This window comes from Rhamphochromis longiceps, linkage group LG12 (assembly GCF_057381845.1).
Source record: "Rhamphochromis longiceps isolate RC_006_pf linkage group LG12, R_longiceps_female_GT1.1, whole genome shotgun sequence".
NCBI lineage: Eukaryota > Metazoa > Chordata > Actinopteri > Cichliformes > Cichlidae > Rhamphochromis > Rhamphochromis longiceps.
In genome coordinates, this window is record NC_140568.1 from 31,444,153 (window position 1) to 31,469,543 (window position 25,391).

The 25,391-nt window shown below is 43.8% G+C and overlaps 3 protein-coding genes and 1 long non-coding RNA gene across 6 annotated transcripts in view; 2 read left to right on the forward strand and 2 right to left on the reverse strand.

Annotated features, from left to right (window-relative positions):
* Nucleotides 1–60: 60 nt before the first annotated feature.
* On the forward strand, nt 61–14,612 carry ndufaf2 (NADH:ubiquinone oxidoreductase complex assembly factor 2). 3 transcript variants are annotated; one of them, XM_085425801.1, is made up of 5 exons: nt 61–314; nt 7,007–7,126; nt 8,874–8,963; nt 9,992–10,032; nt 12,185–14,504. In XM_085425801.1, the coding sequence occupies exons 1-5, from the start codon at nt 200–202 to the stop codon at nt 12,428–12,430; spliced, it is 612 nt and encodes a 203-aa protein (XP_085281927.1). In that variant the 5' UTR covers nt 61–199; the 3' UTR covers nt 12,431–14,504. The 3 variants fall into 3 exon arrangements, with proteins under 3 accessions (XP_085281927.1, XP_085281928.1, XP_085281926.1); XM_085425800.1 differs by having other exon boundaries at nt 125–314; nt 3,626–7,126; nt 12,185–14,612; XM_085425802.1 differs by lacking the exon at nt 7,007–7,126.
* LOC146657597 (uncharacterized) lies at nt 7,135–21,405 on the reverse strand. Its single transcript, XR_014914076.1, has 3 exons — nt 21,304–21,405; nt 9,950–10,083; nt 7,135–8,127 (listed from the first exon to the last, which is right to left on the reverse strand). It is a non-coding gene; the product is annotated as an uncharacterized LOC146657597 (long non-coding RNA).
* smim15 (small integral membrane protein 15) lies at nt 14,645–18,037 on the reverse strand. The gene is made up of 2 exons (XM_085425803.1): nt 17,953–18,037; nt 14,645–15,341 (listed from the first exon to the last, which is right to left on the reverse strand). Exon 2 carries the CDS (start codon nt 15,312–15,314, stop codon nt 15,090–15,092), a length of 225 nt encoding a protein of 74 aa, XP_085281929.1. The 5' UTR covers nt 15,315–15,341; nt 17,953–18,037; the 3' UTR covers nt 14,645–15,089.
* Nucleotides 21,406–21,835: 430 nt separating the features above from the next.
* Nucleotides 21,836–25,391, forward strand: part of LOC146657599 (zinc finger SWIM domain-containing protein 6-like) — a 47,871-nt gene continuing 44,315 nt past the window's right edge. The window contains exon 1 of the mRNA XM_085425796.1: nt 21,836–22,268. Coding sequence (XP_085281922.1) covers nt 21,836–22,268 — 433 coding nt within the window. The remainder of the gene's footprint in view (nt 22,269–25,391) is intronic.

Below are 25,391 nucleotides of genomic sequence, written 5' to 3' on the forward strand. Positions count from 1 at the left end.
TAAAGCATTCAACTACAGATGCGATGATTGGTGGGTCTGATACCGTCACCCAATCACAAACTAGTTTGTTCATTCTGTTCCCAACCCATGAACCCTTGCATAAACGATCACCGTGAGAGGACAAACAGCGGATAGAGCTGCATTAAACTATATTTATATATACATATTCACACACAGGGGCTTTGGGTAACCCTATAAGATGAGCAGGATTGCTGCAATCCTACGGCGTGGCTTCGGAGTAGTACGCGAGCACGTCGGGACCGATCATTTGGGGAACAAATATTACTTAATCCCAGAGCAGAAGACATGGACAGGTAAACTAACATGTGTGCTAACATTAGCATCTACAGCTTTAACTACTGTTTAACTACTGCTTCTTTCACTTTTAAATAGTTATTAATGCTAGTTCAGTGCCAATGCATGTGACATGTCTTCTTTCTCTGTATTGAGTTTTTCATATGCACGTTAGCCTTGTAGTGTCATAAGATTGCCACTAGATGGCGTATTAGTCTTAATAACAACATTGTCGTATTGGATGGAAGATTTAATGCATATAGTGAAGGAGGACCTGCACAAAGATGTGTTGACAGTGGAGGATAGTTACGGATTGGGTGAGATGCAGGCAGATGATTCGCTGTGATGACCCCTGAAGAGAGCAGCTGAAAGAAGCAGAAGAAAAAGAAGACGTCCATGCTGCAGTAACTGCATTTAAGGTTTTTTGGCAGTGAAGTTTTCTGTGATGAGGTTTAAATACCTGGATTAGTTTAAATACCTGCGGTCAACCATGCAAAGCAATGGACAGTGGACAAGACAGGTGAAGAAGGGAATGCAGGCAGGGTGGAGTGGGTGCAGGCACCTGTCAAGGGTTGATTTGTGATAGAAGGATAGCAGCAAGAATGAAAGGAAAGGTTTACAAGATGGTGTAGTGAGATCTCATTTGAGGGGTGGTGTGACAGAGGAGATTACTAGGCAAAGAGTGAAATGGAGGTGACCCCTGAAGGGAGCGGCCGAAAGAAGACATAAAAGAAGACGAGGCAGACAGTGCAGTGAGGTTTTTGGCTGTTCCACTGTTGCAGATGAAATTGTTACTCAACTCTGTGGTGAGGATTTATAAGGTCATATATCCCTTCTGAGACGTGGCAGTTCTACGGTATGTAATGCTCAAGCCAAGCAGTAGAACTGTGTCAGGCCTGTGGGATGCCAGTGGTGTCCTTCACACCCTCTCTGACTGACTTAAAAGGGCAACAACATGCCTTGCGGGTCACAGAGCAGGACCTTTGTCTCCCTTGGACTGATATTGCTTAGAAAACATCAGAGACATCTGGCTTATTGATTCCAAAGGATTTTTCCAGAATCACTGCATGTGAGCAGGATTTGCTCTCCTACACAAGCTTGTGTTTGTCTCCCTCTCTTGGTCCCACATTTTACAGGCTAGATAAAGTTTTTCTTTCACTTGCAGCGGGTGAATAGTCATTACACACCGAGGTGCTGTAAAAACAAAACAAAAAACCCCGAACTGCTTGTTTGTCTGCGTTTTTTTGGTTTGCTGAAGAGGAGCGAATACCTGGCAGGTTGCAAGCCTGCTTTCTTTTTCGACTGAACTTGACTTTGTGCTTCACCTTTTCTCAGCAGTTTGCGGGGAAACCTGCACCCACCTTGTATTTATAATTCATTACAAGGCCGCTTCTCTACCCCTGGCTGTCAGACTATTCAAATGAGACATCACAGCAGCCCATTTTTTGGCACGCTACAGGAAAAAGTGTTCACTGTCCCATCACAATGACTGACAGAGTAGAGAGGCTAGTTGGCTTATAGGAAAACTGGTACCTAGCAGACACCATCATGACTGTCAGACAGGCACGTATACAGTCTCATATATACATTCATAATAAACATAAAGGAATATATGGCAGACACATTTGCTTCCTTTTATTTCTGGCACTCAGCCTGTCCAGCCTTGTGGAACTAAAGCAGATACATTATTCAGTCCATATGTCTTGCTAAAGCGAGCTCTTTTTGATCTTAAACTGATAGGCCAAGAAGGGGCTTTAGGTTCTTTAGGCATGGACCGCAGGGCTTTCCACTGCAGCACATGAGTAGCAGTCGATGCAGGTGAGGCGGTCATCCTCCGGCATTATCTTCACTTCATTTTGTTCACCCCTAGTGCTCCTTCCATCCACCTCTACCTTTATCCATGCTTTCCTGGTTCCATTTTCTACCTCTCTCTCAGTCTGTTATCTTTAGAAATCTGGGGCATAAGCAATCCTGACAGCCAGGGGTGGTCTTTTTTGTGTGCATCTGTCCTATCTGATTTCAACAACTTCTTCTTAGGTTGCCCTTCTTATTTGCGTTCACGTAGCCCTTCCTTCCCTCGCCCCTCCCTTTCATCGCTGCCACTGGATTTTTCCTCCTTTGAAGTATTTCCAGTGAAGATTTCTATTCAAAACACTGGAGTATTTCAGCAGTGAGGAGGGCTAGACCCAGCAGAGAGCTTTCTAACCCCTTCTCCTCAGATGCTGCTCTTCATCAAAATGAAAGAGCCTGGGTCTGAAGCACTTGCCTTGAGAGAGAAAGAGCGAGAGTCTCTGTCTTTATAAAAAAGGTTGGGCTATAAAGGCCTACCGTGTGCTGCTGCTTCATAGAAAGAAATGCGCTATAGGCTGTGGAGGCCCAGCGATTGTTGTCTGTGGCAGAGCTACTAGAGAGCCACTGGCAATCTGGCCATTGGTCTTAGAAGGTCTTTGCTTCGGTGTTGTCTCCACAGAGCTAAATAGAGAATCTATATTCTTTCTTTCTGTGTGCATCTCTCCCCCGGGCCCGGCTCTTCCTCACGCTGCATGGGGCTCCATGTCATGCTGCCCAGATGAAAGCAAAGCATTCTGTGGATGGGCTCATTTGTCTTCGGCAGTGGGCCTGCAGCTTTGACGCCTGCCTTCCCTCCCTTTATTTAGTAAGAGAGGCGCACTGACATTATCGGCCGCTGCAGGCACATTTGAAAATAATTGCCTGTATGATTGCTATTTTTCTTACCTCTTTGAGGAGGTGTAGCCTTTGTCTTGGAATCAATGGCTGCTCAATACTGGACAGGGGAAAGGCAGTTTCCTTTCATGTCTCAGTGAAAAGGATGTATTTTTAGCGCTATTCATTTTCGCAGTGTGTGCCATGCAGTTTTAATCTATTGGTCCTCTACGCTGCACGGAGAATGGAAGAGATTCAGAGGTGCACCACGCTGTTGCAGAGAAAAGATGCATTGACTTGTCGTCCTATCACTATCCCTCTTTCTTTGTCTATTATTTATTTGATTCCCCAGCTCTGTTCTATGAAGTGAAAAACTGAAAAGGCCTCAGTTCTGCTATTTCAGGATGGGCGACTCTGGGGACCGAGGGAGGAGGTGTGCGCTTTTTGCACTGGCGTACGCGTATTTGATTGTGTGTGGATGTCTTTAAGTGAAATGACAGCTACACACTTTGTGTACTATCAGCTTTGTATTTAAAAAAAAAAAAAGGAAGAAGAAGAAGATCTGCCATTGTGTGTTTTCTCTCCACTTCATGCCCTAACACACTTAAGACAACAACAGATGGCTGTGTGTCATCAGAGCGTTGATTCAAGCCGCATATTTCCACAGAAAGGAGTCACAGCGGAGAGCGACGAGGGTCCAAATGGCTGTTTATTCTGCCACGACTCATCCCCAGGGTGTGATGAAGGAAGGTCTACCCTAGAGTAGGACACCAAGTCGGCGTTTGCCACAGTGCAGCTACGTCCAGAGACGCCACAGTAAATCACGCTAATTGATGAGCAGCTTTGCAATGCTTGCAGTTTAAATGAAGGTTGTTTAATCATTATAGGCTTTAGCTCATCTTGGTGTATACTGGCAGGGTCCTTCTAGGCATTTTAATGTCTCTAAAAATGGCTGCCAAGTGTGTATTTGTATGTGTATCTGGTTGTACATCATGGAGTGGCTTAACTACTTCATTAAAAAGGCATTTGAAAGGATAGAGGCTGAAAATGAGAGATGGGAACATTTATTTTCTATGGCGGAACATTTCAAGTGGGCCTCCATCCAATATTAGGGGTTTAAGTGGCATTTCGCAGGTCCATTAACCACTGCCTATCTGCAGTAGGACTGTATCTGTAATACATTAAGTCTGAATGTCAGTTGCATTGTTTTCACATCTTCCAAACGGACATCTTGCCAACAGAAGAAAGACAGCAAAATGGATTTAAAGAAATGTTGCCAGATGACCCAGATGTGATTCACATCCAGCACGGTCACAGCTCTGCGCGGTAAGATAGCCAGCGAGGTGTTTTGACACCTCGGGGGTCTTTGTCGGTCAGAAACTCAACCAAGAAGGCTGACAGACAGGCCAGCGCACGAGCAGCCTGCCACTGCTCATTCAATTCAGAATATTTTAATAAAGCAGACAGGCAGAGAGAAATAAGGTGAGGAGTATGGGAGAAAAGATAAGGGCGAGGGAGACTCGCGGAGGGTGGAGAAGAAGGTGGGTAACGGGAAAGTGAGTGACGAAGAACAAAGGGAAAGCTGACATATGGGGTGAAATTATAGAGTGTGGGGAGAATGGAGAGAGTAAAAGTGAAAGAAGGGTATCCTGACAGAAAGAGGGTGAAATGAGTGGGTGGAACAGGCGGGCAGATAGAGGGGGAGAGAGGGGAGGTGGGGATAGGTTAACGCGGAGAAACAGTGGGGGGACTCAAGGTGCAATGGAGGGAAAAGGAAGAGGGCTGGATGGGAGTGATGCGGGTGAATAGAAAGGGGTGGACAGCTTGGTGTATGGACATCACACAGATGGGCCTCTTAGGAGCCGCTGAGGTAGCAAGGGGCTCCATGCCGCTCCACAGCCTTACAAAGGACGCTGACTTCCTGGCTCACTACATTCCTTTTTTATAACCACTGGGCAGGAAGGAAACTTGAATTTGGGTGGTCTTGGGCAGACGGGGCCACGGTATCTCCACTAGCCTTAAGCTTTTAGTTAAAAGTAAAAACACAGGGGAAATCCAAGTATTCCTCTTAAAGCGCTACTACTTCGATATGAGTTGTTCTCCCCTGTTCCTGCAGTGAGGCGCTCCAAGCCTCAGCGGGATCGACGGCAACAGGGACAAACAGAACGAGGGCTGAATGGAAGTGAAAGCAGCGGCAGGAAGCCTACTTTAGACCTAAGCTCCTCCTCCCAGCTGAACTGATGCAAAACAGCGACTGGCCTTTTCCCTCTAAACCGCATCCTGCATCACTTGGCTCTGGGCTAATGGGTAACCATGGTTACAGGCCTCGCACATCCCCTCCATCTTTTTTTCCCAGGGAAAGAAATTGGAGTGAGGGAGTTGTGGGGGCTGTCCATATTGTTACCTGCTTGCCCTTGTATCCCTGAAGCTTATCGGATCACTCCATCTTCATAAAGCTGTCCATTACGATGCACGTACTGGTCCCCCATTCCTCTCCAGTAGCACGGAGAGGAATAAACGAAGCTCAAATACTGCTCGCTGCTTCAGGGTGGCTTTTTTTGTTTCTGCACTGAACCAGGCCTAAAAATCTCTGGTTCACCTCCCACAAGCACAAGGAGTGGAAGGAGAAAAAACAAAAAAAACAAGCCTCTTTCTGCTGAGATGTTGTTGCAGTTTTTTTTAAAGTCTGCAGTTTTTTTAAAGTCTGCATTACAATTCAGACCCACAAAGCTGGGGTCAGATGCAGAGAGCTCATTCAGCTGCATCCTGTCTACGTTAAAGGACTCTCATTACCCGGATGTTGCAAATCGAAGTGCGTTCCCTTGACATCCGCGTCTGTAATGAAAAACGGAGTGCGGGAGAAAAGTGTGCAGTGGAGGCGACAGCGCAAGATGCCTGGAATGACATTGTGGAGGTGAAAAACCTCTCAGGTCGCCCTCAGCGGTACTCACCTGGGAGCTGATGTGTGAAGTTGGGTGTGTGCGTGTGTGTGTGTGTTGAAGCAGGTGATGGAGTTTAGCGGGGTGTGTTCGGGGTTCAAAGAGCAGCCCTCGGAGCGCATCATGTCTTATTTTAACGAGTGGGAAGGATTGAAGTGTGGCTGCCACAGCAACCCCCCTCTGTCACCTCCCTTCCTTCTTTCCTTCCTTCCTTTTCCTCTCCCATCCCTCCCCCACAGATTCCACAGCTAGGCTCACAGATGAGTCGCGTTCAGACAGGTGAGATGGCTCATGAATATTTATGCAGTGGGATTTCATTCCTGTTGCCGGTGGCCCCTCCCCTTCTCCAACGCAGCACTGCGTTTGTCCTTCACAGTAAGAGGCAGCGTCCTCGCTCCTGTCCCTCAGGTTAATCTGCCTGCTCTCCAGCCAGTTGTGCGTACGCGCGCGCGTCCGTGGTTGTGCGCATTTGACTGGTAAGTAGGTTTCCCCTAGTGAGTGATGAGAAGGCAGACCTGTCACAAGGGGGCCCACCGAGATGGAGAGCTCCCAACACCCTTCATACCTCACTTTCTCTCTCCCACCGCTCTCTTGCTCTCTCTAAAGGTGGGGGAGTAGGTGTGTGCAAGGCTGAAGTGCGAAGCAGAAAGATGGCTTACACCTGGTCTGATGACTGTATGTGTCAGGAATCCTAAAGTCTGTAGACTCCAGTAAAGCTCACACTAACGATATATAACTGAGATATTTTAGGTACAAACGCAGACGAATATGAATGATATGAAAAGAGATGATTTGTAAATATAGTCATTTTTATTGTTGTTGGCAGTTTGGTTATGATACATTAATTAAAAAGTAAGGCTGTATGCACTAATTGTAGTTCTAATACTGCGTTCTTATATCAGCTGTTGTAGAACTATGACTATGGCCCGTGTCTCTGTGTTTGTGCATGTTTCATTTCATAGCCGTACAAGAACAGCGATTACCTACAGAGGGAGATTCACCATATCAGACTGACACACCTCCACCCAACACGTATGTGATGGGAGGATCGGTCGTGTTTCATAAATATATGTACATACTGTATTTGTTATTTAAATGCGGGGATAAAGGCTGTGGTGGAAGGGCTGCAAAAAGCAACAAGACAAGAGGACAGCCATGTTGGAGTGTGACGGAGAGTAAAGGGGGAGGATGCAACCCAGTGAAGAGCGATGGAGACAGAGAGAGACAAAGTGGGTGCCTCTCTTTATGCTTATTAGCCAGGCATTAGCTGCAGCTAAGCACATTGCTTGTGGGGACTGTAATATAATTGTACCATTTTTGTCTGCTGCCACCCATACCCGATGCAAATATGGATATGATCTGTTCATAATTAGCATACCTGTTAAATGCATTTGTCAGTATTGCCCGGAGAGCACAGCATTTTTGCTTGCTGGCAGTTGTTTTTGTGTGTGTGTGTGGGGGGGGGGGGGGTTTCGAGGAAAGTATTTCTCAGAAGACATTTTAAGGCATGAATGTAAATAAGTGACAATGTTTTTTTGCACATTGCCGGGCCTATTTTGCAGTTTTGGGGTGTTTAAAGTATGCAGTGTTTTGTCAGACCTGGATACCACTAAAATAAGGCTGCAAAACTGGAGCCTGTGGGGCCCTATAGTGACAATCTAGTGGGAACCAAGGCAGAACCAACGCAATAGTAGCCTAATTAGATGACCTGATTACTATATAGGCTGGATAAAGTATGGAAAGGAATCATCCTCATAAGAAGTAATTACAGAAGGGAACATGGATGAAAAATGCTTTTGTCTTCCCCAAAACGAACTTGAGCGGGACAAATACATTTCAGTGACACAAGTGAAGCAAAAACACAGTCGACACTTTCTTCTTCTTCTTCTCTTTTTTTATTTCCAGGATGTCATCATTTATCCATCCCAGTGCCATAGCTATCTGTTATGGCTGAAGTAAACATTAAGGCCATCAGTCTGCAGTGTGCATGGAGGTGGTTGCCTCCATTTGTCCATGTCCAGTCAGCTCCGGAGAAACTGTGATGGATTCCTGACAGATTGTCTGTGTTTTGGAGCGTGTTGTTTTTCCTTGCCCATCCATTTCTCTCCTTCTAGCCATGTTTGCCATGCATCATCACTCTCCCTCCTTCCACCTCCTCTTTCTTTTGCCTCATCATTTCTCAGAGGGATGGAAGCGATAGGATAGACACCCGGCTACCTGTGAGGAGAAACTATGGAAACACAGCGCTTGTTATTAGTGAACACTGTGTGACGCTCTGTAGCACCACCCAAAGACATACACAACTGGGTCTTTTTTTTTTTTTTTTTTTAAATTCTCTTGCTCTCTCTCTCTCTCTTATTCTGCCTATATCACTCTCCGTTGCTCCTGCCACCATCTCCGTGTCATTGTGTGCCAGCCCGACTTGTCTAATCAGCAGATTTGTCCAAAATAATTGGCGGTGGCCTTGCTGCTAGCGAGCGTTGTGCTGTATACAGATAGGGAAAGGAGCACTTAATATTCCACGCAGCTCGTGCCTCTCCTGTTCTCTGTCATATCTGACCTCTTTTGTCTCCCGCTCGGCTTGATGTTGATTTTGGAGGGCATTGTTAGCCGGAGAGCTGTGATTGGAAGAGGTTGTCAGTGAGGAGGGCTGTGGTTGGTTGGTTTAAAGGAAGGCTGATTTGCATAAAGGCTTAGCCCAGATTTAGAGCCACTCAGCAAGATCTGAGGAGAAGGGCCCGAGGGCCGCGAGGTAATCATCCATGGCCTGTCACGGCGCTGTCATCCCTCTGCGTATTTGTGTGTCTGTCTGTATCTGTGCGTCTGCGTGAGCAGGAGACTGAGAGCATTGTGTCTGCGCTTTGTGTTTGTCCTGTTTCGCGTTTTGTATGCATCGTTGTTGGGCGTCTCTATCTCACTCTTGTTTCCTCATGCTGTCTTTTTTTTTTTTTTCTTTGCTTTTGTTTTTTTTTCCAGGAAGGATTGTCCGTGCCAAGCGGATAGTAGAAGCAGCCAATGCTAAAGAATATGAATATATGGAAGGCAGCATTCCGATGGAGTGGGACGGTAAGTCTGGGCAGTAGCATCACTGTTACATATTTTAACTATCACTAACATGGATAAATGGCAGTGTTTACAAAAAGAGCTATCCGGGAGAGTTTATTTAAAAGGAAAAAAAAGTGCTGCACAAATAAACTGGAGTGACATATTCATGGTTGCATCTTTTGGGGCCTCAGCTAATCCACTGATTTGTTTTTTTCTTTTCCCCCAAACTGCAAGATGGAGTTGGGGGGCGGGGTTGTGAAAAGGGTATTCATGAGTTTATCAAAGATGCCTTCTGCTAGTGTTATACAACCGTACCATAAAATAGTGTTTCAAATTTCTTACAACTGGATACAAACTGTTCCCTCTGTCTCAGACTGGCTTTATCCACCTTAAACCCCTCATCCTGCTTCGCCCCATCCCTCATGCATTTTCATCAGGATGCAAATAAGAAAGGGATAAAAGAGGCCCAGAATCCCCGTGCTAGCTGGAGGAAGAGTTACAAAATCTCTCTCGCTCTTTCTTGCTGGCTCCCTTTACCCTTCTGTGCTGTGCAGCCAGCTCAGCCAAAATAGAGCTTCTTAAAAAGAAGAAGTGTGTGGGGGGGGGACAGACAGACACAGTTCTGCTCGGGAGGAAGAAGAAGGACAGAGGTATTGATGAAGAATGACAGAGTGTGTGCTTTCAAATTCAAAGATCAGAGCAGATCCCCTCTTTCCCCTCTGAGATGCAGAGCCCGATGGCCCTGTTCTGCCTACACTAAAGCAGTATTAGTGTTTTGAGTTTGCCATGTGTATAACTCTGGATGTTTTCCCTATAGAGTGCTAAGTAAAATGAAACAAAACAAACCAAAAAAAAACCCCGCATACAGTCCCCGAGCTAGTTTGGTTACCCGGTAGTTACGCTGAGCTACTGAAGTGCCCCCGAAACTCTGTGATGCTATAGTTGCAGCTTTTAAATATGACTGCAGGTTGTGTTTGTGCAGCATATGTTTGTGTGGGTGTTCTCACTCGTCTTATTTCTGCTCTCTCCTCCTCCTGCTTCTCCTCCAGCTTGGATCCGAGGCAGACGGAAGGAGCCCCCCTCCATCGAGGTACGTCTCCACCCAGCCTCCCCACTGTGCTGATGGTTGGACTCTGGGGGACTGGTTACAAGGGAGGGAAAGAAGCAAAGATGGGAAGGAGAAAGGCTTTGATTTGTTTTATCTTACAGTCTCGAACTGAATCCGGGAACTTTGGGGGACAGGTGTTAAAATAAACAGCAGCTGAAGTGCATTGATGGTGAGGCTGAGAGCAAAATCAGCCTCTGAACAAGGGGCTCACTGACACCATGTCCTAGTTTACTTTCTTTCTCCTTTTTTTTCCAGCAGAAGCCTGCATCTCGCCTTTTTTGTGTTTTATTTCTGGCAGCCTGTGATATGGGAATGGTGAAGGAGTGCAGTTTTTCCCCCTTGTGTACCTCTCACTGGGTTTATTGCTCTTTAAATGTGAGAATGCTGGAAATTATTTGGCCTGTGAAATGTAGGTCTATAGGAAATCCCTTGGAAGGCCAATACCCAGGCACTCTTTCTATCTCTCTGTCCACTCTGCCTGCCAGTAGCCAATGCCATCCCCTGCCTCTACTGCCAGAACATTCTCTTCCAATTTTCTGCCTCGCGTCTGCCCAATAGCTGCCATTGACAGCTGGACAGTGTTGATGTGGCCAAGGCTTCACTCCCCACACATTACCCTACCCCTTGTCACGCTCCCTCTTTTCCCGGTCCAAGCCGACATAAATTGATTGGATTAAATCCTGTCATTAACAGGCTGGAAAAGCAGCTCAGTATGTTTGTCTCCCTCCCCAAAGCAGGGCTTTTTGGCCACAGCTCTCCCCTCTCTTTTCCAGTCCTTCATTTCAGCCAGCACACAACAGCATTATGCCCATTCCTCCCTTCCTTTCTGGCTCCTTGAGCTAGGGCGAGGCTAACATCACTGGACACTAACAGTGGCTCAAGTGGGTAACTATTCCACCAGTGGACTGTGACCAGTTTATAACTGTTTCCATGGAGTGGTTTATATTGCGAATGTCTCCTGTCATGTTAGCTTACCGATGTGTTCCAAGTACTACATTTTTAACCAGGTTTTATTGGACCAATCCAGGTTAACTGAACACGTTTGTTATTCTTCTGTTGAATGCCCTACTTCATACTGGACACGTGCACACATTTGTTCCTGGAAGCTTCCCAGTGCAGCTTAATTTCTCCTTTAACTTTGACTGGTGAGCAGCTGACGCTCTAAGACGAAACAGAGATAGTCGATTAAGGAGTGGAAATTATCACCGCTTGAGTTTTGCAGGAGAGTTTGTAGTTTCCAGCAAGTAGGACATACTCAGATTTTCCTATCTTCACGAAACTGCCAGCTCAAGATTTCCAACACCACAATCAGATAATGTCCAGCTGGGTGGGTGATGCAAATGGATAGAGTGTCAGAGATGTTGCGTGCCCTCATGATCTCAGGAGCTCATTGTAACTTATTGTTAAGAGGTTCCAAAGAGTGCAGTGTTATACATTCACAAAGCAGAAGTGGTCTATTTTTAATCTTCTCTTTCTCTGTTGAGTTTCACTGAGCTGAAACCTGCAGAAAACACTGCTAGTCAGCTAGTCCTGAAAATGTTGACTGAAGTTAATCTATTTCCTTTGTTAAAGCCAGCTTTCCTCTGATTGGTTGCTGCTTGCAAACAAGTAAACGTTAAAAGTGTTTGGGGCTTCTGGGGCTTAAAGAGAGAGCTGTTTGCCTAAACTCACTGCATCCAGGATACCTGCTCTCGCTGACATCATAGAGAGCTGAGAATTAAAAAAAAACTGTAAGAAACAGAGACATAAGTGCAGTCTGAAGTCTGAGCTTGACCCCCAGACTTCAGACTGCTTATCCATATACAAAACCTGGAGCCTCAGCCTCTCTAAAAGCATAATAGGGTAAATTATTATATAATAAATGAATAAGCTTATGACATTTATCTGAGTCCTGGTCAGGGGAATTATTGCTTCTAATTATTATTGTTATAGTCTATATCTAGAAACCACTGATACAAGTATTATTTGAATTATTATTATTATTATTAGTCAGAAATATCCTCATGGGATTTCCATTATTCTGTGACATTTAAAATGGTGTTCAGCTGCACTGTGTGCAGTATTGAAAATGTCTTAGAATTTGACGATGGCTGCAGAAACCCTGAGTATCCACGTATGTTTGTGCATTTTATAGGAGCTGCTGAAGAACCAATCCAACAGGGAGCAGATAAAAACAAAAGCCAAGGAGGTGGAGGAGAAAGATCGGGCTCTGCTGGCTAAAGAGTACAAGGAGGGTCTGGTGGCGACTCCAGCAAGGACTGTGGCCAAGGGCCACGCAGCTGCCACCAGCTTCGACAAGCAAGAATTCAACGAGGAACCAACCAGCACTGCAAACACGTTCCAGCCTGGCTCCTGGATGCCCACTTCCAAGAAAGACTAATCCAATCAACAAAAAGGGGCCCTACAATAAAATTACTTGAGATTTAATATTGGAAATTCCTTCCAGTACAATGTCGTCAACGTCCCCATAAATTTTGGGTGTTTACGTTACCAGGAAAGTGAAATAAGTATAATTATTAAATGTGGTTACATTAAATGAACTATTGTCTCTTTGTTACAGAATATTGATTTGAAGATCACAAATAATAATAATAATGTTGCAGTTTATGGATTTAAAGACATTCTTCTCTCACTTATGTTGACAGTATATGTTGGGCAGACACGGTTCTGTGTAAAGTCTTGAGCTACTCCTGATTTCTTTATTTTGCTGGGAAACTGGGAAATAGATGCAGCAATTTATCTGAAATGTGCAAACCTATAAAAATACAGTAAACTAGGCAAAAAAGTCGATATTTGGTATTCCTGCCTTTATTCTTCAGAACAGCCTGAACTCTTTTAGGCAGGTTTTCCTTGTAATTTCTACAGGAATACTTCTTGAAGGACATTTAAAGCTCTTCTTTGGATTTTGGCTGCTTTTTGCTCTGTTTTCTGTCCCGATGATCCCACCCTGCTTCAGTAATATTGAGGTTTGGGCTCTGGGGAGACCAATCCATGACTGATAGTGTTCCATTGTGTTTTTTCTATCCACGTATATTTTTTACTGCATTTGAAATGCATTTGGGATGATTTTCATGCTGAACAACGGTATTGCATGGAGGATCATAATCTGATGTTCGTAATTCCATCAGTTTTATTAAGATCTCCAACATCAGTGGTTGAAACGCAGCTCCAAACCATGACAGAGCCTGTGCTGTGTTTTGCAGATGGCTGTAGATGTTCACTGTTGTATCTCTCTCCTGACCTCCTCTGTACAATGCTCATGACGATTTAACCCAAAAATGTCAAATTTGCATTCATCACTGAATTTTCAGTCTAGTTCTTGTAGAATAACTCAGCCTTTTCTTCCTGTTTCTCTTTAAGCATAGATTCCTCACAGCCACCCTTCCACTGAGACCATTTATGATGAGACTTTTGCATCTGTGTCAGATCTTTGCTGCATTTTTTTCCCCCATTTCTTAAGGACATAACTTTCAGATACCGATCATCTTCGATAGATAGTTTTGTTTAAGGCTGTCACTTCTTCGTTTGTCCAGATTCTTTAAGGGCAAACTGCTCAGCATGCCAAAATATTCCTATTTGTCACCCTGTTGTTGCAAAAATACTATTTTACACCTCTACAAACCATGTTGTCTTTGGCAGTTTTCATAGATTCTACTACAGAAATGGTAATGATGTATTTTTGTGACAGGCTGCTAGTAATAAAGTGCCTAGAGGTACAATTTGAAATTGTTTTTTTTTTCTTTGTTATGTGTAGACACAACAGTGGTTCATCCCTAAAGTTATAGGAGTCTTTTAATGCTTGGATGATTCATTGTAAAGTTAGTGGTTAGTGGCTTACCAAATTTTTTAAAAATCCTCTGAAATGGTCAAAGATATACTTTTGCTCTTTTTATTGGATACTAAGTAGAGATGGACAGGAAATTGGGGAGAGAGAGAGGGGAAGACTGTTAGCTTAAAACAGTCTTCCTTCTCATGTCTGTCATTCTAAAAGCAGTCATGAGACATCAGTTCTCTGAACGCAGGGAAGTAAAACTAAGAAATAGAAAACAGTTACACTAAACTGCTTTGACTGCCTCTTTATAGGCTCACGAGTACTCAAAGCCAGTCGCCACCCATAAAAATACCAACCCCTGTGGACTTTTGAATGTTTTATTTTACAACACTGAGTCAAAGCGAAGGTTCACTTTCTCCTTATAAACAAAAATAAAAAATGTCTAATAAAATGAGCAAAGGTCTGCATCCAAATTAAAAGCATACAGTACATGAAACACGAGTTGTTTAATATGTAATCCTGGTTTACTATTTTTAAATTGATATTTAATAAAGGCACACCTGTTAAATATTACTTTTCACCTTCCTGTACCGCAGATCATGCTGATTTGTTTGATGCTTTTATATTTTAGAACTCCATAATCAACAATAAGACCTTGCACATACAGGAGTATTACCCTTAAATGCACTTGCTGTCACCTTACTGAACATTGCGAGCCTACTTTTTTGAATTTGTGGTAGTGTATTTTATTACCAGCCCTCTGATTCAGTGTTTATGGGTAAATAAGTACACAGCATAATATTAAATCCAAAAAAAGGAAGCTTTCTTACCAACCATGAAAATTTTATTGATCATAAAGTAATCATTTGGATAGCTTGCAAGTTATCAAGCTTAAAAAGTTCCATTATTCTCATTATGTCATCATTTCAGCAAAACGGGGATGCCAACAATGGAATGCAAGGTGTTGCAACAGCTGCACGATATAACAGCAGGTCACTGTATAAAAACGTTATACAGATGACTACTGTGCTGTTGCTGACCAAAGTCCCACTGAGACAAGCTTCCTCAGGGCAGTACTGTCCATCAGCACTGTTAAGTCTGTGGGGCCAGCGTCCCTCCTCCTACCCTGGACATGAGGCATAGTGGCCCTGTGCTGAGAGTAGGTCTGGGAGAAGGAAGGGCACCGTGTCATTGTTTAGAAAAGGAGGCCTGCGAGCGTGATGGTTTGCTCGTCCTTTGCAATGCCCCTATCCTAGCCCTCGCCAGCTCAGTCTTTCTTGGTCCTCTTGGCTTTGGCTATGTTTTCCTGACGTTTCTGCTTCTTCTTCTGTTCGCGGTCACGTGCCTCGATCATCTTGGCCAGCTTCCAGGACAGCAGAGCGCTGGCAATGAAGAGAGGGGTGAGAGCCAGTATGATAGTTGTGAGAAAACCATAGGGGTCTTTGGCAGCCCACTCCACCACATACTCTGCCCATGCTTGCACGTCGATCATCCTGTTCAGGAACGATGAGGCTCAGACCTGAGAAAGATGGCCACGAGAGAAAGCTGTGAATATGTGCGACATGTCATACTCAAAACATATGTGTATATTCAAATATTACAAAAGGGGGAGTATGCTTTATGGACAACTTTCAGAATGAACTTAAAGGAAAGTTAAATATAAAGTTGTTTATAGGTTATAGTCTTAGTTGCTCTTTTATATCATCATATATCTTTGGTTTGTAAACTGTTGGTTCCCCAAAGAGTAACTTGGCAGCATTACAATCAACTCTCAAATCAACACAGATATCATTTCATTTTTCTGAAAGGTAAGATTAACCAATTGTTGTATTAACTAGTAAATACACTGATCAAGGATACCATTATGACCACTAGCAGGTAAAGTGAATAAAACTGATTACATCTTCATCATGGCACGTGTTGTTGGTCGTGATACATTAGGGAATAAATGAACATCGTCTCCTCGTGGTCGATGTGTTAGTAGCAGGTAAAATGGGCGGGTGTTAGGATTTGAGCGAGTTCTTTTTCCAAGGGCCAAACTGTGACAGCTAGACGACCGGGTCAGTTCATCTCCAAAACTGCAGCTCTTGTGAGGAGTTCCTGGTCTGCATTGGTCAGTATCTATCAAAAGTGGTTCAAGGAAGGAACGGTGGTGAACCAGTGGTCGGGAATGTTCTGCTGGGAAACATTGGGTGGATGTTACTTTGGCACCTACCTAAGCATTGTTGCAGACCATGCACACTATTTCATGGTAATGTTATTCTCTGACAGCTGTGGCCTCTTTCAGCAGGATAATGTGCAGTGCCACAAAGCAAAAATGCTGCTTGAAAAATGTAATGAGGAGCACACCAACGAGTTTGAGGTGTTGACTTGGCCTGTGGATTCTCCAGATCTCAGTCCAATCGACCATCTGTTGGATGTGCTGGACAAACAAGTCCAATCCATGCCCCACCTCGCAATTTACGGGACCTAAAAGATCTGTTGTTAACATCTTAATGCCAGATACCACAGCACAGGGGTCTCAACAGGTCAGGACTGTTTTGGCAACAAAAGGGTGCTCAACACAATATTAGGTGGTCATAATGTTATGTCTGATCAGTGTATATCACCTAACAATGTGAGGTACTTTTTAAAATTGTAGCAAGAAAAAAAATCTAGAACTGAATAAATGGAGAGAAACCTGGGAGGTGTTCAAGCAGCAACTGCATTATAACACAAAAACATGTCTCACTCTCCTGTCATATACCAAACACAACCTCCCAGCATCCACCTGCAGGCTCCCAGAGGATGTGTACACACCACACATATTTGCAGGGAGTGATAAGTCTTACCGGATACGACAGCAAGACATTAATGAGTTAAGTAAAGACATTTAAACAGAAATAAAGAGATCCAATGCTGGTGAGACAAATGCAAGTTCTAGAATTAAATATTTCTAACACACTGATAAGGAGGAAAGTCTAATTCTGTTACTTTAGCAATCCTAAGCTTGATATCAGATCAAACTGGAACCATACAGTCTCATGGACCATACAGTCGCTGATCCTCACAAGCATGTCCGATCTTGGTGGAAGAACACCTCACTTACACATTTGTTTAACATAATATTGCCAAAACATCTGAAAGATCCATCTGGACACTGTTGAACTGCTGTCCTCAGATGTTTAAGTACATTTAAAACAAGAACAAACATGTAGAAAAAAGCTTTTACCCAAAAGCTACAACAGCACTAAACACTGCTGAAACCGAACCTTGTAAGATAATTGTTTTGCATGTGTGATATGTGTGTTTTACCTTCTTTTTTATGATTACTTTTAGAAATTTCTGTGTATTTATAGACTTTTTTTTTTTTTTATAAATAATTACAATGGGAATACTTTCAAGCCTTTTTTCCCAGACCTTTGCACTGCACCCGATTTCGTTGTACATGTGCAATGACAACATTATTATTAGTTTAACTGCGGTCCTTTTACCCAAACACAGTCACTAACTTTGTCCAAGTGCCATGAATAAGAGGACAACAGAGGCGCACTTCTTTCATTGCACACGGACCAGCTGGGCTGTAGTTAGCCCCAAAGGATCATTCAGAGCAAGGAAGTATAGCGAAGTCTTTTTTTTATGTTTGATTACAGTTAAAAACGTCAAATGGACTTAGATGATCTGTTAGATAACTGAAGTTACCCCCAAAGACTTCCGTTCCCACAGTTTTCGTGTATCGTCCCTACGACAGTGAAAAGATTTAGGGCGCCATTCAACAGGAGTCATTTGTAAAGCGCTCCGACCAGCGGTACACAAGCAGCTAATGACCAACGACTAACTAACTAGCTAACCAACTAACCACAGTCTCTAGCTACAACCTTAAGACATCAAGTTATGCGAGCGATTTTAATGTGTATGCATATAGGAACAGATATGCATTTCTTAGACGCGGATGAAACATTTAGTTTCATTTCTACTGCCGCTAGCTAGCCCACCCGTGCATTAAGGCCTGACTTTTCGATACAAGAGCACTTACTCTCGGTTAAACAGTAAAACGACCGTCTAAATGAACGCAACAAACCGCCTAATTTATGTTTTCAAAACAGTTAGTCCTGATAAAACTCAGAGTGGCACAAAATACACCAACTTACCAAAAGGAACGGAGATTTGTGTTTGTATCCGCGATAAACTACCCAGCTCCTCCTTGTTCCGGGAAGTGGAACTGGTGTGGCAATGAGGCATTCAGGTGATATCGGCAAAATGTAAAAATAAGAAAAAAACATTGGTTTTTGTTTGTATTCATGAATTATTCTAAATGTGTAACACTTTCACTAATATTAGATGCCAAATATAAATAAATATCTAAATATAGATAAGATAAATACCCTTCTGTGTTGCATTTGCAGACCGTCAATACCAAAAATGCACCGGTATAACTTATGTAGAACAAGCCAAATCGTTCAAATATAATTCAGAACGTAATTGTAATTCCAGCTTAATATGTTTTTTTTTTATCTTTACTTAAAAGGGTATGAAATTGTCTGAAATTTGTAATTTTTTCTGTTTCCCCGCTAGAAGTTTTCGAAATTACACTTAATCAGTATTATTTTAATGCACCATGAGTTCTCGCTTGTGGTTGGACATGATGAGATTCCTTGGTTATTGGGATATGTAGTCCTCTGTACCATCAAGCTATAGGAATGACTCTAAAATCTAAATATATTTAATACATTTATTTGCCAGTTGCTCTCAAGAAAATTAAGGAACATTTAGTTTAGATTACCTTATTTATACTCTAGTTGGAGGTTGCCTGTTATGTCCATCAGTATCAAATTGCTCAAAAGAAACACGGAAACGCAGCAGACTATGCAATAAAGACATATAGAACAATTTATAAACATATATATATATATATATATATATATATATATATATATATATATATATATATATATATATATATATATATATATATATAAATAAAGCTGAAATGTCTGATTGTGTGTGGAGCTGTTCTGTCTGGAGAATAAAGCAAATGATAACTGTGTTAAAATAAAATAGAATAAAAAGGCTTCATTGACCCTCTGAGAAAGATGACTAACATAACAAAGGAGGACCTGCTGGCTTTGTGAACTTCCTGTGGGGAAGTATTGAAACCAAATCAGGTTAGGCCACATCTGCTCCGTCCATACGGCATGGATCACTTTCAGAGCAGTTCAAAGGCCAGCCTTTTAGACTTACTCACAGAGCAATGAGAGGGGCAGCTGGGAACACATGCGGCAGGCAGACACATTGCAAACACACATTCTGGTATACCAGTGTAGTTTTGAGCCAACTTTTATAGACAATTTAGAAAAACATACCCCAACCTGGCAGCTTTTCTTTGTTACTTGCTTATAACAATTAACTTCTGTAGTGGCTCATCATACAGGAAAAACCAGGGGGCAACAGCAGCCACACCCTAACCCCTGATGAGTATTCTACCCCTATAAAATTGGGGGGGGCCCTTTCATGACACACAGACATGGAACTAGCATTATCAACAGACAAGGTGGGGGCCAGTAAAAATGAGTGTACCACAGTTTGTGGTTAACTGGCTACACTAATCCATGTGTCATAAGTGTTTCAAGAAAGAAACACACTAGGTCTGGCTCTCCTATGAGAATTTTCTAGCATTTCTTTTCCTTTTTTTGTTTGGCAGAATGATAGACTGAAATACAGGAAAGAGTAAAAAGAAGATAACGTGATGGCTATGAGAACTTTAAAAAAACACACAAAAGCCTAAAAGTTATACCTATAGCTATCTAGAACTACAGTTGTGGCCGGTGCTGTCTTGGTAATGTGAGGCTTTCAATGACTTCTTTGGACTGTATTTTTTTTCCCAGGGTGGAATAAAAAACAAGAACTGAGTGCATAAGTTTGAAATTATTTAGAATTGTTACTAATCCACACAGGGCCAAACCCCTTAATGGATTAATGCCATTAACATTTTGTGAAATGCCCCTCAACGCCTTCCACAGATGTTTCTGGTAGCTGTTAACAAGCTTCTGGTATAATTCTTTATGGATATCTCACAACTCTTCTTGGAAGAATTTGTAGAGGCCATTCCAGAGTTTGATTTATCTACTCCAAAACCAGTTTTGATTTATTTGGGATCATTGTCCTGTTGGAACACCCAATTCTATGCAAGTTTTAACTGTCCAGCTGGTGATTTGAGGTGAATTTCAAGAATTTGGAAGTTGCACTCCTTAATTACTCTACTCCACTTTGTGCAATGTACTAGTGTCACCTTCAGCATCCCCAGAACATGATGCTACCACCACCATGCTTGGGAGAGTGAATAGGTTTGAAAGCTTCACCTTTACTCTGCCAAACCTACCTTTTGTAATTGTGGCCTAATTGCTCAATCTTTATTTATTCTGACCATCAAACTTTTCTTCGGAAGGTATCTTGCTTTTTCATGTAGGCAGCTGCAAATTTCAGTCTATAGATTTTGGAACAGGGAGTTCTTTCTTTGTCAGTGCATTCGTGGTCCATGGTGATGTAAAACTGGCTTCACTTTGGGCAGTGATGCTGGTATTCCAGCAGTTTCCAGTTCATGGCAGGTTTGAGCCTCGGATGGTTCCTGGGTTGTTTCTGAACATCCTAACAAATTTCCTGCCATCTGAGGGTGGCGGTTTGGGTCTTTCCAGTCCTCGACAAAGTGTTGACATGTCTGAATAATTTGTGCTTATGTACAGTTGTTGGAATTGATGATCTTGGATCATCATTGGATCATCTGCAGTTGTTTAGAAATTCCCCTATGAGACCTTCCCAACTTGTTTAAATTAGATCTTCACTGAGGACCTTGGACTTTCCTATAGTTTTGAGTACTGCTGTGTCAAACAAATCCTTTTGATACAGACAAAGAAAGTCAATAGGGCTTGGAATCGTCAAGTTAAAAGGCACTGTAGAACCTTCAGAACCACTTATTAAAATATTGATGTGAGTGTATGAATATATTTGAACCTGTATGTTTACTTTGACCCTGTGTGGATTAGAGAAAACCCAAAACAAACTGAAACTTGAGCAAACAATTTTTGTCGTTTTGAAGTCTTCAAAGATTCATGCAGTGCAATCATTCCACCCTGGAAAAAAGAAAAGTTCAAAGAAATTGTTAAAAGCCCCAAATTACCACTACATCGGTGCCCAGGATAAAACTTCTACTTCGAACTAGAACTCTAAAAAACACTACCTTGATAGCATCATTGACCCGTATACCTGGTAGTATCTTAAGTTACCGCAACCAAACTTTTGGACTTATTTTCTCAGACTTTATGTATCCAAGCAACAATTATACTGATCTCCAAGTAAAAAATCAATAGAGTCGCCCCTTAAAATAAATAATATAGGCAAAAAGCTTGTCTTTCATGAGTGCATATGATTACTTGTCAATTGGCTGCACCATATAAGAGCTGATGTGACTACAGAGGACAGGCATGTCCACCTTCATATGTTCTTACCCTCTGCGGCCTGACAGCTGAAACCACTTTTGGACTAAAAAGCCGCAAAAACAACGATCAAGTTGTTATTGAAGAAGCTGGAGCCCGGGGTGGTAGCTGAGGCTCCAAAGGAAAAAAAAAGTCAGTTTTCTTGCCCCCTTTTACCCCTGTGGGAAACTGCGAGGCCGCCCCTGGATTAAGTCCCCGCCTTTAAACTCAAATAAGAAGGAAACTTCAAAGGCCGTCGGCCGCCGGGGCTCCACCCTCGCGCTCCCGAAAAGCTTCACAAAGGATTTGCCGACGTTCGGGAATTCCGCCTCCAGTTCCTTTTATAGCGCCACTCGTGCGCTGGCAGCTCTCCAGGATCCCGCCCATCCGGTTACTTTGACAACACAAAGGACTTCACTGAACTCACAAGCTCCGCCCACTTATCCAAATAAGGGCAGTCTCTCCATGTACGGCAAACAATCGGTGCGAGATTGCCCTTTTCTCTTCCTTATCCCGTTTATATGATCGGAGAGGAACTGCGCTTCAGGTTGGAAGCGGTGCGAACATGGCCGAGCGAGTCCAGCAGCCCCCAGCCAAGAGGCTCTGCTGCCGGCCCGGCTACAACCCGGCGTGCAGGCAGGGGCAGCGGGCTGGAGGTGTCCTGTGTGGCGGCGCGGGGTCCGCTCCGGGAGGGTCGGGAAATGGGAAAACGCACAACCCCGAGTCGTTGCTCGATATCGCGGCTCGCAGAGTCGCGGAGAAGTGGCCGTTCCAGAGGGTGGAGGAGCGGTTCGAAAGGATCCCGGAGCCCGTCCAGCGGAGGATCGTATATTGGTCTTTCCCGAGAAGCGAGAAGGAAATCTGTATGTATTCCTCTTTCAACGCTGGAGGAGAGGAAAGTGGAACTAGCGGGGACAATAATGACGAGACCCAGCTGCCTTTCCTACGGGGTGTCACTCTGTTGGAGGGTGGCTGGGTGGACAACGTATTGCAAGTCGGTGAGTGGACCATAGCGTTAGAGTAACGCAGGGAAACAGCATATAACCAACAAAACACCCAACTAGCACGGTTTGCCTTTTCCATTGGAGCCATGCCAGACTTTTAAAGGGCTCGTGTTTGCCTCCCTTAGTCTCGTCTATTATAAACAATGCAGGGTATTTCCACACCAGTCTACCCTATAGCTGTGTGTGAGAGCAGCCTATTTTCAGACAAGCCCGTAATAGTAGCCCACTTCTTCTTGTTTTTACCCACTGAGCTGCGCGCATTGAATGGCCCACAGCCATCCCAATTGGAAGCTTAGCACTTTGTTCCTATTTTTGTGTCTTTCTAGCTCTCCATGCCCCCACCGATGGGTACGCAGACAAAAGCCCCCTATATCTTTTCACCGCTGGCTAAATAGACGATATTTAGAAAGGGTGGGAGGGACGGTGATTTAAAGCCACAGTGCTTCTGTTTTGTTTGCCAAACACCTTTGTGAGACGGACTGAAGTCTTTCTTTCTGCCTTTCCAATATTCACTTAAAGCCCAAGCTATATGCACGGGGTAATGACAAATATGTTTTTTCCCCTTGGCGGCATTATTTTTGGTAAAGCTCGGGGTAATTAGAGGTGCTATAGGCTCAGCAACCCCCTGGCTGGCTGGCTGGCTGGCTGCCTTTGCCAGAGCCACAATATTTCACTGCAATCGTCAGTGCAATAGACTCAGCTGTCAATCCGACTCCCCACCCTTGGAAACGGTTCAGGATTCTAATCCCATTACCCTCCCCAGTTCATCTGAATCTTAATGCATTCTGCAAACAAGATTTTATGCATGATCTTCTTCCTCCTCCCTCCCTCCCTATCTCTCTCTCTCTTCCCCCTCCTTGTTCCCTCTTCCTCTCTCACTTCTTGGCTTACTATCCCTCCAAAGAATCTGTGTGGAGATGGCTTCAGCTCTTGTGGGCTCAGAGAATGTGCAGTGCACAATAGTAGCCATGGAGTAGGCAGACAGGAAGGCAGCTCTCCCTCCCTCTCTCTGGCCTGTTTACCAGATTCCCCAGCATTAGTCTCATTTATGGGCTCGGTCATTTGGGGCTTTAGGAAGCAAAGCACTCAGCTTAGGGTTAAATAAAAAGTGTGAGGCGTCAGCGAGGTATATGTAAGCAGTGTGTGTGTGTGCTTTGGGAAATAGTGACAGGCAGGGTAACGAGGTCATTTACTGTGGCCATGCATGTGCTTCTGTCTGCTTTAAAGAGATGGAAAAGTGTGTCAGAGTGTGTGTGTGGGCTTGATAAACACAGAGGGAAATTGCACATGCATCTCTCTCCCTCTGTGTGTGTGTGTGTGTGTCTGTGTGTCTGAGTCTGCATGGGCTGTCAGTCTCATCCCGCATGCTCACAGAGAGTGGAGAATGACAGGCGAGTACACAGCAGGAGGAGGGCATGTTATGCTGATTGCAATTTTCACCCCAGAATTTTTTATTTTTTTAAAGCTTGGGAAGATAAAGCCAGGAAGAGAAAATGATAAATAAAAGATGCAATCTACTCCAGGGGACAGGCAGCCACTGGAGGATGAGGGCTTAAAAGCAGGGCAGCGTGGGAGGGAGGAGGCTGTCAGCCACATCACACACCACATGTATTGGCCCATCAAACACATACAGTGGGTCTGGCCTGGAAAACAGTGCAGGGTGGCTGTTAGGGCGTGTATGTGTGCGCACACAAGCGTATATGCATGCATGACTTTGTGTGGCTTCTTGTGTGCAAATGTGTGTGCTGTCAGTGGGATGGGATTCAGTGTTGATGATGAAAGACAGTAGAGCAGTAGAATAGATGCAGAGGTTATTGTGTATGGGGGTTGGGGGGAGCTAATATACTTGAATGGATCTGCTGTCGCTGTATTCCACTCCTTCCCCTCCCATCCCGTCCTCTACCTCCCTCTCTCCCAAGTGAGCAGCTATAAAACTCTCCATATTTACTCCCCTAAGGCCAACTACCAGCCCCCAGTCTCCTGTGATTATTTATCTTTTTCTCAAAGACATTAATCACAAGCCTTTTTCCTTTTTTTTTGGGTCCCTCCATCTCTTTCCATACATCAGTGCTATGGAGAGAATGGATAGGGGGATGGCGCTTAAGGGGAAGAGCAATAGATCGGGTGATATCAAGAAAAAGAGGGGAAGCCTAGAGGGAAAATGTGGGTGGAAAATGCAAAAGAGGAAAGAAGCATTGAAATGGTGATTGCAAGAGAAGGGAGATGCATGAAAGTAAAGAATGAAGTGCGGAAAAAGGGGGAGAGAGTGAGATGGATGGCTCGCTCTCTCTCCCATGCGGGCTCATCTGTTCCAATGCCAGCCTCTGAGATAAATTTTCATATACGAAATTCAGGCGTTATCTTAGCGGTCCACTGCTCCTCGGTTATAGCGGCGTTATAACAACCCGGCTTCGGTATTTTTGCGCTCCTCACTGATGTTCCGGTCAGCCACAGAGCAGGTGTCGGACCACATACCTAACCTTAACCTCTAAAGGCTTCTGTGTGTAATAATACATGAAAAACTGCAAACGAACAGCATTAAATATGCATCTTGCTTTGGAAAGCAGTCCCCCTAACAGCAGCTGTCTGTCATAAAAAATTACATTGTCATGAGGTGATCACAGAAACATCAGTAAATCTCACCAGTGGTGCCAAATTTTGAATCTTTTTTTAGCTTGTCAATCACACTGTACCGTGTGGCAACTGAGCATCATTTACCGGTATAGAAAACTTCTAGACCAGCCTGTTCTGATCACAGCATCTGTTCTCTGGTCCCCTTGTGTAATTTAGACTCAGCGGCTCATCTTCCTGAAAAGGAAGGCTAGTGTTATTGTGCCCCATCCTCTAATTATAGAATTCTAATCCTATGGCTGTAACATGGCATGACAAAGCATGTTTGCACTTCATTACCCTCCTTCCTGTTTTAGTCCTCCAGCATGGGTCAAGTTCATCTCCGCTGCTGTCATTTATTCAAGACTTGTACCTTTCCCTTGAACTCTCATCCCTGTGTTTCTAAACCCTCCCACCCCCCGTCTGCCTCCAGGGCTTTGTACTAAGAGTTAAAAAGGAAAAACCCCATAACTCACCACCGTACACACCACCACCTTCCTATCCTGT